Source organism: Apodemus sylvaticus, chromosome 5, assembly GCF_947179515.1.
Source record: "Apodemus sylvaticus chromosome 5, mApoSyl1.1, whole genome shotgun sequence".
NCBI classification, from domain to species: Eukaryota; Metazoa; Chordata; class Mammalia; order Rodentia; family Muridae; genus Apodemus; species Apodemus sylvaticus.
This window is the reverse complement of record NC_067476.1, coordinates 72,431,687-72,443,609: the sequence shown is the minus strand read 5'-3', so window position 1 is coordinate 72,443,609 and position 11,923 is coordinate 72,431,687. Positions and strand designations below refer to the sequence as shown.

At 46.4% G+C, this 11,923-nt stretch overlaps 1 protein-coding gene across 1 annotated transcript; it reads left to right on the top strand.

Moving 5' to 3' along the window:
- Positions 1-5,748: 5,748 nt before the first annotated feature.
- On the top strand, positions 5,749-11,902 carry Ptpmt1 (protein tyrosine phosphatase mitochondrial 1). The gene is made up of 4 exons (XM_052182906.1): positions 5,749-6,182; positions 6,275-6,355; positions 9,289-9,480; positions 11,307-11,902. Exons 1-4 carry the CDS (start codon positions 5,805-5,807, stop codon positions 11,439-11,441), a joined length of 786 nt encoding a protein of 261 aa, XP_052038866.1. The 5' UTR covers positions 5,749-5,804; the 3' UTR covers positions 11,442-11,902.
- Positions 11,903-11,923: the final 21 nt, after the last annotated feature.

Genomic DNA, 11,923 nt, shown 5'->3' with positions numbered 1-11,923 from the left:
CAACACCAGTATCCACTTTTGCACCTGTGGGACCTGCTTACCCGCCCTTCCTTTGCCATCAGGGCCAGCTCCACCGACACCACATTTCTTTTTCTCTTCTCTCCTTCTCCACCCCTCTTTCTTCTTGGGTTTTATATAGTCCAAACCTATCCTCAGACTCTTTATACTGCTGAGTATAATCTTGATTCCTATTTTTTTCCTGCCTCTGCCTCCCAAGGATTTGTATTACAGACATGAGCCACCACGGTCAGATCAGCCTTTTGAGAACTATACTTTTATTTATTTATTTATTTATTTATTTATTTATTTATTTGGTTTTTTGGATTTGGTCTTTTTTTTTTTTTTTTTTTTTTTTGGAGACAGGGTTTCTCTGTATAGCCCTGGCTGTCCTGGAACTCACTCTGTAGACCAGGCTGGCCTCAAACTCAGAAATCTCTGCCTGCCTCTGCCTCCCAGAGTACTGGGATTACAGGCGTGCGCCACCACCGCCCGACTGAGAACTATATATCTGCACTGAAATGGCACACAACTCATGAGTATTCTTGATTTTTAATAAAAGAGCAGGTTACCAAATGGTAAATAGAATATCAATTTTTATAAAAACATATGTATTTTAAGTACATTAAAAACAGAATGGGAACAATAATTAGCTAATTAAAAATAAATAAATAAAACCAAGGAATTAGAGAAGACACCGTGTCTCTGAAAGTTGGTGGTCTGCAAAAATTCCTGAAGGTGGTAAAGAGAGGATGAGAATCTCTTTCTAGCTCTTTGCTGAACTAAATAAAAAAATAAAATAAAATTAAATTAAATAAAAAAAACCTGGGCAGTGGTGGCGCACGCCTGTAATCCCAGCACTCTGGGAGGCAGAGGCAGGCGGATTTCTGAGTTCGAGGCCAGCCTGGTCTACAGTGTGAGTTCCAAGACAGCCAGTGCTACACAGAGAAACCCTGTCTCGAAAAACCAAAAAAAAAAAAAAAAAAAAAAAAAACAGAATGGGGGGACTGGAGAGAGGGCTCAACAGTTAAGAGCTCTTGTAGCTCTAGGAGAAGACTCAGGGCTAGTTTCCCGCACTCACATGACAATTCTCAACCACTCATACCATTGTATGCCTTCAGTTCCAGGCATACAATGCTACCTTTTGGTCTCTTTGGAAACCAGACATGTATTTGGTATACAGACACACATTCAGATAAAACACACATATGAATAAAATAAATAGATAAAATTTAAAAGAATAATATGCTGCTAGCAGAGCGTGGTGGCAAACACCTTTAGTCACAGCACTGGGGAGGCGGAAGCAGGCAGATCTCTGTGAGTGTGATCTATACAGGGAGTTCCAGGACAGCAAGGGCTAATATGCTACAATGCATTAGTACAACTTAAATGGTTGCTTTAGGAGGGTTTGTTTGTTTTTGTTGGGATAGTTGGTTGGTTTTTCTTTTCAAAGCAGGCTTTCTCTGTGTAGCACGGATGTCCAAGAACTCCATAACCACGCAGGCCCTGAACTCAGAGAACCACTAATGCCTTCCAAGCGCTGGGATTAAAGGCATGTGTCAGCACTGCCCTGTACTATTTGAGTAGCAAGTTTACCCCATGTTTCAGCATATTATGAAAATGCTTATAAGAAAATGTTGGAAAGTTCTGTGGTACAAAAATCTGAGTAGGCTTGGTGTGAGGAGGGAAGATTTCAGACTGTAGAGAGGATATTGGAATTTTGGTTTATTTAAAAAACGTAGAAATATGATAAGAAAGTTTTCATTTTAATCCCTGGTGTGGGGATATGGGACTGTTTCAGACTGTCATCTGCAGCAGCTGACTATGGTTTTCTCCATGATCTACCAAGTATGGTTTTGCCAGCTACAGGTAAATTCTGTGATTGTGTGATATTTGGAACTCTGGGAACTTTTCAGAGGGTATATAAGTTCAAGAGCCCCTAGAAACAGGGTGGGCAATTGTTGGTCATTTAAGGAGGTTGGTTAGTTTATTAGTAGTCAGGGTCAAAGAAGAAAGAAAAGAAAATATTCAGGAACCCCCCCCAGCCTTCTTTCTCTCCTAAGTGCTAAGGGGTGGAACAGGTAGGGGGAGAAAAGGGTGGGAAAAGAAGAAGAACTCACAAAGTAGCAGAGACCAACTACATCAGACAATAGACTTGTATCAAAGCAAAAAATGTAAGAACCTCAGGTGGGAGTGGTAGCACACTCCATGTACCATTAATTCCAGCACTCAGGACGCAGAGGTACATGAATCTCTGTGAGTTCAAGGCTAGCATGATCTACAGACTGAGTTCTAGGCCAGCCAGGGCTACACAGAGAAACCCTGTCTCAAAAAAGAAAAAAAGAAAGAAAGAAAGAAAGAAAGAAAGAAAGAAAGAAAGAAAGAAAGAAAGAAAGAAAAGAAGAAGAAAAAGAAGAAAAAAAAAAAGATGGCTCAACAGTTAATAGCGTTGACTGCTCTTCCAGAAGTCCTGAGTTCAATTCCCAGCAACCACATGGTGGCTCACAGACATCTGTAATAAGATCCAATGCCCTCTTCTGGTGTGTCTGGAGACAGCTACAGTGTACTCATATACATAAAATAAAAAAATCTTTTTAATTTTTTATTTTACATATATGAGTACACTATTGCTCTCTTCAGACACACCAGAAGAGGGCACCAGAGTCCATCACAGATGGTTGTGAGCCACCATGTGGTTGCTGGGAATTGAACTCAAGGACCTCTGGAAGAGAAGTCGGTGCGCTTACCCAACTGAGCCATCTCTCCAGCCCCAATAAATAAATCTTTAACAAAAAAAGAAAAAAGGAGTGGGTGGAGGAAGAATTGTGGGAGGGGGTGACTGGGAGGGGGCAGTGATCGGGATGTAAAGTGAATAAGTAAAATAATAATAATAAATAGAAAACAATAACAAGGATTATTACAATACCCTTTCCTTACATCTGAATATGTATAGACTACATGTTACTTGGATCCATGTATATGCCCAGAATAGATAGGTCCACAGAAAGTAGGTTAGTGGTTTCCAGCTGATGAAGGAACTAGATACGCTGATGTGAAAGCTCCCATGAAAGGTGAAAAAGTCCTAAAATTGCATAGTACTGATGATACAACCCCAAGAGTATATTAATACTCACTGAATTGTACAAATTAAAGGGCAAATCGGAGCTGGGAACATCTACCAACACTGACAGCCTGAGTCCCATCCTTGGAACCCACATGGTAGAAGACAACAGATTCCCACAAATTATGTTCTGTTAAGCACTCTCCCTGATCCAACACACAAAAATAAATGTAAAAGCAGGTGCAGGTAGATCATGTGGCTTATGAACCGTATCTCAAGATGGCACTAAAAAGTTACCACAAAGAGAAGTCAGACATGGTGGTGTGCAGGTGGCGGCAGCTCTCTGAGGGCTGACAAAGAACAAGTGTCTTGAGTGTCAGTCCAACTGACTAGAGAGATGGATCAGCACCTGAGAGCACTTGCTGCTCTTGGGGAAAAGTGGGGTTTTGGTCCCAGCACCCCCAAGGAAGGCTACAGTGTCAGCAACCGCTGTCCTAGGGCGCCCAATGCCCTCTTTTGGCCTCCTTGGTCCACATTTTTTCTCTCCTCCTCCTCCTCCTCCTCCTCCTCCTCCTCCTCCTCCTTCTTCTTCTTTTTTCTTTTTCTTTTTCTTTTTTTTTTTTGGATTTAGTTTTTTCGAGACAGGGTTTCTCTGTGTAGCTCTGGCTGTCCTGGAACTCACTCTGTAGACCAGGCTGGCCTCGAACTCAGAAATCCGCCTGCCTCTGCCTCCCAGAGTGCTGGGATTACAGGCGTGCACCACCACCGCCCGGCATTTTTTTTTGTTTTGTTTTCTTTCTCTCCTTCTTAAAAAAGATATAATAATGCTAGCGGATCGTTTATTTTTTTGAGACAGACATCTGGCCTGGAACTCTCTATGTAGACCAGGCTAGTCTTTAACTCAGAGATCAGCCTGCCTTTGCCTCCTGAGTGCTGGGACAAAATGGCGTGCCATCATGGTGCAGACTCAATCCTTACTATACTTTCCATTTTAATTTAATACTTATTGATTCTTTGAGAATCTTATACATGTACTAATGCCCATCCCCTCCCCCTCCCCCTCACTCTGTCCGACTGACTCTTTCCTTCTTGTCTACTGAGTATCTCTCTTTTTTTTAAGGGTCTGGTTTTTAAATTTTTTTTTATTAGATATTTGCTTTATTTTTTGTTTTTTGTTTTTTTCTGAGACAGGGTTTCTCTGTGTAGCCCTGCCTGTCCTGGAACTCACTCTGTAGACCAGGCTGGCCTCAAACTCAGAAATCCGCCTGCCTCTGCCTCCCAGAGTGCTGGGATTAAAGGTGTGGCCACCACTGCTGGCAGATATTTGCTTTATGTACATTTCAAAGGTTGTACCCTTCTCCTCCAAAAACATCTTATCCCATCCCCCTCCCCTGCTCACCAACCTCCCTCCCCTCCCCCTTTCCTGACCTGGTATTCCCCTGCACTGGGGCATCGAGCCTTCTCAGGACCAAGGGCCTCTGCTCTCATTGATGTCCGACAAGGCCATCCTCTGCTACATATGCGGTTCTCTTTGGTTGGACCCGTGTGTACCCATGGAGGCATGTGGACTCTTTGGTTGGTGGTTTAGTCCCTGGGAGCTCTGAGGGTACTGGTTGGTACATATTGTTGTTCCTCCTATGGGGCTGCAAACCCCTTCAGCTCCTTGGGTCCTTTCTCTAGTTCCTCCATTGGGGACCCTGTGGTTGTGTCCTCCTCCCTGTGTCCCTGTGTCCAGAGGTTGGCTGCGAACCATGGGTACTTTGATCCCGGAGTATCTCTTTGATAAGGATAAAATATGTTTATTTTTTAAAAGAAGGAAACAAAAGTCAGACAGTGGTAGCACATGTCTTTAATCCCAGAACTCAGGAGGCAGAGTTCTGAGTTCGAGGCCCAGCCTGGTTTACAGAGAGGGTTCCACATAGAGGCCACACATAGAAACCCTGACTTGAAAAAAAAAACAAAACTCAAAACCAAAACCAAAAATGAGGAAAATAGCAGTAGACACACGTGAAGAATATTCTCTTGTGGCTGGAGAAATGGTTAAGCAGTTAAGAGCACTGGCTACTCTTCCAGGGGGCCCTGGGTTTGAGTTCCAGCATTCTCTTGGCGGGAACTCCTGTCCCTCCAGTCACATCCCAGGCCATGGGTTCCAACATCCTCGTTGGCCTCCTTGGACTTTGCACCTAGATGATGGATGCCCAGACATTATACAGACAGGCAAATCACACATCACACCCCACACACCCCCAAACCCCCCATACACATATTGGTGGGTTTTGTTGTTGTTGTTGTTTTGTTTTTGTTTTTTGTTTTTTGAGACAGGGTTTCTTTGTGTGCTTTGGCTGTCCTGGATAGCCAGTAAAAGGCATTTAGGGCTATATAGTGTGAGCTGGTTTCAAAAACGGAAAGAGAGAAAGGAGAGAGGAGAAAGAGAGAGACAGAGACACAGACAGACAGACAGGGCAGTAGGCCATCACCACTTAGGTTCAGGTTCCCTGCTCCTTCAAGAGCAGCAGCTACCACTCTTCTTACACCCAGACTCGGTCCTCCAGAGCCTCCCCTGTTTGGAGGCGCCTCTCCGCTCAGCCTCCCCCTTGGTGATGGGTGCACTCGGGGGTCACGGCCCCTCCCTGAGGTCAGGGGTTGGAGAGCGGGCCCTGCTCCCTAGGCAGGGTCACAGTTTCGCCCTATCGTAGCCGTTCCACTCCCCCTACCCCACCCCTCGCGGCGCCTGTCCTTTGGAGCCATGGTTCCTGTCCCGGGATCCCCCGGGCCCGGGCCGGACTGCGGGGACTCAGCTTCGGAGAGTCGGGAGGCATCTGGTGGCTCTCAGCTCTCGTCCTCCGCGTCCTTCTCGCGGTGGCTGGCCGCGAGCCCCGAGGCCGGTGGCTGGCCGCTGCGCCTGGCGGGGTGGGGCGGCTCGCCTCTGCGCCTGGCGGGGTGGGGCGGGATGGCGGCGTCCGCGTGGCTGGAGGCCGGCCTGGCCCGGGTGCTCTTCTACCCGACGCTGCTCTACACAGTGTTCCGGGGCAGGGTGCGCGGCCCGGCGCACCGCGACTGGTACCACCGCATCGACCACACGGTGCTGCTGGGCGCGCTGCCGCTGAGGAGCATGACGCGCCGGGTGAGAGAGGCCGCCGGGCCGGGCCGGGAGCGGGCCCCGGGCCTCGGCGGGCGCCCCGCGGCCCTCGCTGAGCCCCCTCTTTGCCTCGGCAGCTGGTACTGGACGAGAACGTGCGCGGAGTGATCACTATGAACGAGGAGTACGAGACCAGATTCCTGTGCAACAACTCGAAGGTAAGGACCCGGGCCCTCTGGCCTAGCTTAGTCCTCGGGCCTGGGAAAGCTGGAAAAGCTAGGGGGAGGAGGGCCGCTGTGGGTGACCTTGCTTCCGAGCACTGTGTATCCGCGTCGAGCTCAAATGGCTGCAGGTGGAAAGACGCTGACGCTCATTAGCCAGAAAGAAGTCCTGCGAGTCAGGAGCCCGGGCGGGCGACTCAGGGGGCAGAGGCAGGATCGTTTGAGCCCAGGAGTTCGATGTGTCCTGGCCACTGTCTGAAAAGAGCGAGCTCGCCCGCTGTGGGTGGCTCACTCCTGTAATTTTAGCACCCTTAGGCGAGAAGAAGGGTAAGCTCCAGGCCAGCTTGATGTATGTAGTGAGCTCTGTGTCAGTCAGGACACAATGAAGTCCTGCTTCAAAATCGGGACGGGGGTACAGTTCTTCGTGCACAAAACTGTACTTGTATATCCTACTTTTCCTTTATTTCGAGACAGGGGTCTTAAGTCCTGATCTGATTCTCCTGCCTCCACTTTCCAAGTACTGAGATTACAGGCATGTGCTAATACACCCATTTTGTATTTGTGATTTTGGTCACTAACCTCAGTAACTAAAATCGTGATTTATGTGTGTGGTGGTTTGAATGTGCTTGGCTCAGGGAGTGCACCTAGAGAACCCTTACTAATACAATGTGCCTTGCTGATTTCATTCAACACGTGTTAGCGTCAAGTTTGAATTGGGCAATGTGTTTGTTAGCTTTGGAGATGAAGGCCAATTGTGAGAAAAGCATTGAAGAGAGAATGTGGCTCAGACCTGTAATGTTAGCACTTCGTGAGGGAAGGTGGGAAGATCAAGAACTTGAGACCAGCCACAGTGTGTAGTGAGGTGGAGGCCAGCCTGGGCTACATGAGCCTGTGTCTAAAAACAAAATCACAGATAAGAAAAGTGTACCCCCTTCCTGCCAGGCATAGTGGTGCACACTTTTAACCCAGCACTCTGGAGACAGGCAGGCAGATCTCTGTGAGCTTGAGGCCAGCTTGATCTACATAGTGAGTTCAAGGTTAGCCAGCGCTACATAATGAAATCCTATCTTGAAACCCCTGCCTCAAGGGAAAGTGGAAAAGAACAACACACCTTATTGTATATGCTGTTAATAGTTATCATTGAACAACCGCAGTGTGGGCCGAGGATGGATTTCAGTTGACAAACTGCTTGCCTGGTATCCATGAAGCACAGTGCTAAAGTGTGATGGTGGCTCAGGCTATCTCCCAACACCCAGGAAGCAAGAGGATCAGATAGTCAAGCTCATCCTGGGCCACGTAGGACTTTGAGGCTAACCTGGGGCATCGTGTATAACGCTTATAGAAAAAGAAAAAAAGAACATAACTGTTCCTGGGATTTCCCAAAATATTGTCACAGGTCTCAAGGGATCATTAGCTGTCAGAGTTAATATTCACTAATGTGATCAACTGTATAAACTGAGGTCGCTAACGCCACACAGACGATGCTTGGCATGTGAGGCATGCCTTTGTAAGATGGAGCTTTTTCATCCAGAGCTGCCTAAGGAGCTTCCGGCCGCCTTGCTAACGTAGCACACTCCTTACCTCCAGCCATCCCCAATTCTACTCCCTCAACCCTGATATTCTGACCCAGGATTTATCTGCATACTTAACTACTCTGAAAGTGGTTCTGGTTCAATCGATATACAAGCAAAAATGTGCCTTCAGGTTCTGTTAATTTGATTGGTGGGATTAACCTGGCTTTCATGCAGTCATTAAGTTGCAGGGACTTGCTAAAAATAGCAGGGAACGCGAGGCTCACACCTGTAATTTCTGCACTTGGGAAGTGGAGGCAGGAGCATAAGCTCACAGGCACCCTTAGGTACACAGTGAAAACTGAGGTCATCCTGGCTTATATGAAACCGTATTTAAAAACCAACAACCACAAAGAAGAGAGTAAAAGGAGCAAGAATGTATTGGAAGTCTTAAAGCAAAAAGACTGTTGTCTAATATAGCAAAAGGCTCTATTTCGTTTCTCTAGTTTCGTAAAGTTACACAAAAACAGGTTTTTCGTTTTGTTTTGTTTTGTTTTTTAAGGGGTGAAGGAAGTCTTATTCTATAGCTTAGACTATCCTTGAATTCCACTCACAGTATCCTAGCCTTGGGATTTTCGCATGAGCCCCCACTCTTGTCTAAAGTATGTTGTTTTAACTTAAAAATAACCCTATTTCTTTTAGTATGTACCCCTCAAAAAGTGGCAAAAATATTTATGCACTAATGGTAAAACCTATTTTTCCCAGCGATCCTTGTGTACAGCTGGGTCACAGTACAGGTCCTAACAAAGACAGAAACACAGCTTCCCAGCATTGTTTTAAGTGGCGGGATCTCAGGTTCACTTGGCAGGACTACACCACTGACCTACATCCTCAGGCCCCATAACTTCTGCAGCTGAATTTTTTAAAACTTATTTTGTTGTTGTGTTTTGGTTTGTTGAGACAGAGTCTCACTATGTAGCTCTGGCTGGTCTGGAACTTATGTGGACTCAAATTCATAGAGATCCTGTACCTTTGCCTCCCAAATGCTGGGGTTAGTGTTCCGCCATTACACCTGACTATGTGGGTAGATGCTTAGAGATGGTTCTAAGCCTCCCAATGGGGGTGCTAGAAGCTGAATTCTTCCATGAGCAGCAAGTGCTCTTAGCTACTAACTATCTCTCCAGACCCACAGCAGATTTTATGGAGCTAATAAAAGAACTAAAGATCCAAGCAGCTAAAGACTATTTGACCGTAGTTGGAATAACAGCATGTCTGCTTAGTGGACGGTGAGCTGCTTCAACAGCTTTCTGTTTTCGGAAAGAGTCACCTTGTAGTATGCCCTGGAACTTGCTTGCTGCTTTGCTGCAAGCATCACCTCAAGCTTCTTTGATTTTCCTTTCCTTTTTGTTCTGTTTCTAGGAATGGAAGAAAGCAGGAGTTGAGCAGCTACGGCTCAGCACAGTCGACATGACTGGGGTCCCCACCTTGGCCAACCTCCACAAAGGAGTCCAGTTTGCTCTCAAGTACCAGTCACTGGGCCAGTGTGTCTACGTGCATTGCAAGGCTGGTCGATCCAGAAGTGCCACAATGGTGGCAGCCTATCTGATTCAGGTAGGAAGAGCACCACTTGAGCGGTCTTGGTATAGCTTTGCAGATATTCAGTAGCATTGTTTACTGGCAGGCCTGGCTGGAGAAAGCCGGGACTCACTCTAGGCTGTCAGAGGTAGTATGGCGTCATGCCAAGCAGCTGTGCTTTGTGCACAGGCCAGCCAGCTTGTCTGGCCCTGCCTTCACTAGTCAGGATGAATGAATGAAATTCTCCTCTCTGATGTTGTTTCCTTAGCTTAAATGTGACAGGAAACTTAAATGAGAAGGTATGTCAAAGTGCTTGCCTACACAGGCCTTTAAAAAAAGTTTTAAATAAGTCGGGCGGTGGTGGCGCACGCCTGTAATCCCAGTACTCTGGGAAGCAGAGGCAGGCGGATTTCTGAGTTTGAGGCCAGCCTGGTCTACAGAGTGAGTTCCAGGACAGCCAGGGCTACACAGAGAAACCCTGACTCGAAAAAAACAAATTCCAAAAAACCAAACCAAACCAAAAGTTTTCAAGAGTGTTCAGCCCAGCAGAAGACTGGAAGAGCCTGACCGTTTGCTTGAGATAGTCTATTGTTATAGAGCCCTGACTGGCCAGGAATTCATTATGGAGGCTGGGCTATGTAAGTGAGTTTTGCAGCAATCGTCCTGCTTCTGTCTCCTGAGTGCTGGGATCACAGAGTACACCACCACACCTGGCCCGGTTTAAATAGCATGGCAGGGGCTAATTCAGTGTAGAGTGTTTGGCTAGAGTGCACGAGACACAAGCTGAGTGTGAGGACATGTACACGGGAGGGAGGGGGAAGGAAGGTATCCTCAGATCCCGGGCTATCGAGCCCACAGCCCAGAATACCAGGTCAGAACACTCAGTGTTGTAGATAGAGTGCTGGTCACTTCTGGCTTTGTGGCATTTCAGGATCAGGATAAAGCTCCGACAGGAGTTTTTGTTGTTTTACCATATTTTCTTATTTTATGTGTACACAGCTGGGAACTTTGCTCAGTGGTAGAGTGCCTGCCTCGAATGTATGAAGCCCCAACCTTATTCCCTGATTGGGGGAAAAAGAATTATTGACAAGCTGGATGCTTTAAAAGTATTTAGAAGCAAATGTCTTATAGCCCATTATCATTACCTGCTGGCTTCCCCTTTCCAGGTGACTCAGTTTTGGCCATTAGTCTGGTTTTTTTTTTTTTTTTGGTTTTTTTTGGATTTGTTTTTTTCGAGACAAGGTTTCTCTATATAGCCCTGGCTGTCCTGGAACTCACTCTGTAAACCAGGCTGGCCTCGAACTCAGAAATCTGCCTGCTACTGCTTCCCAGAGTGCTGGGATTACAGGCGTGTGCCACCATTGCCTGGCTTTAGTGTGGTTCTTGCATAGTATTTTCAGTTAAGTAGGTAATTTAAGAAACTAGAAGAACCAGCCTAGCCCTGTTAATATGGACTGTGTGTGACTGAGCTATGCCAATGCTATTATAATAGATTCAGCTGGGAGCTAGGTGTAGTGGTGTGCATCTGTAACCCCTGGCATTTTGGACGTGGAAACAAAGGATCTCTTTGAGTTTAAAGCCAACCGCTCTGCATTCCATGAGTCAACCAGGTAGATAGAGTGAGCATGTTGATACCTCTGCACTCATGTGGAGATCAGAAGACAACTTGCAGGCGTTAGTTCTCATATTACCACGGGAATTCCTGGAACCAAACTCTCAGTTCTGGTTCAGACTTGTCAGCAAGTACCCGTACCCATGGAGCTGCCTTGCCAGCCCCAATCGTTTTACAATTAACATAGGCCAAGGGCATTGTTACACCTGCTCCTTCTTTTCTTGCCTGATTTTCTAACCTTGTGCTTCAGGTGCACAACTGGAGCCCAGAGGAGGCTATAGAAGCCATCGCCAAAATCCGGTCACACATCTCCATCAGGCCCAGCCAGTTGGAAGTTCTCAAAGAGTTCCACAAGGAGATTGCTGCAAGGGCGGCAAAGAATTAACTCCTGATTGTCTCATGCTGACTCAAGAGTATGAAGTCTGTGGATGACAAAGAACTTGGATGTCCCTGAGATACAGTAACAAGTTTACAGGACAGAGCAGCTTAAGCCGGCCACACTGCAGATGTGCGGAGTGGTAGATAATGTGCTCCTCTCCCTTCCTTCCTGAAATAACACTTGGATGGCTACAGAGAACAAGATTGTCTGGCTAAATCTTATTTTCTTCGACAGGGATAAGGAAATATTAATTTTAACAGGAATCTATTGTGTTTCTGATATGTGTAATTGCACTGTAAATCAAAGACATTTAATGCTAGAAGAGGAGAGAAGTATGTAGGTCTGTTCTTTGTTAGTGTCAGAATCAAACTTTAATTGTATGACTTGGCAAAAATGCTTGCCCAGCATGTAGAAAGCCCGAATCTGGTCCCTAGCACTTCCAAAAATAAAAATAAAAATAAACTTTTCCCCTGGCCCTGTGGGGCTCG

What these genes read in the sequence shown, in the direction of transcription:
- Ptpmt1 (XM_052182906.1), top strand. Translation starts at nt 5,805, where the DNA reads ATGGTTCCTGTCCCGGGATCCCCCGGGCCCGGGCCGGACTGCGGGGAC. An exon ending in TGAGGAGCATGACGCGCCGG is followed by an intron (nt 6,183 to 6,274) that starts GTGAGAGAGGCC and finishes TTGCCTCGGCAG; the next exon opens with CTGGTACTGGACGAGAACGT. An exon ending in TCCTGTGCAACAACTCGAAG is followed by an intron (nt 6,356 to 9,288) that starts GTAAGGACCCGG and finishes TTCTGTTTCTAG; the next exon opens with GAATGGAAGAAAGCAGGAGT.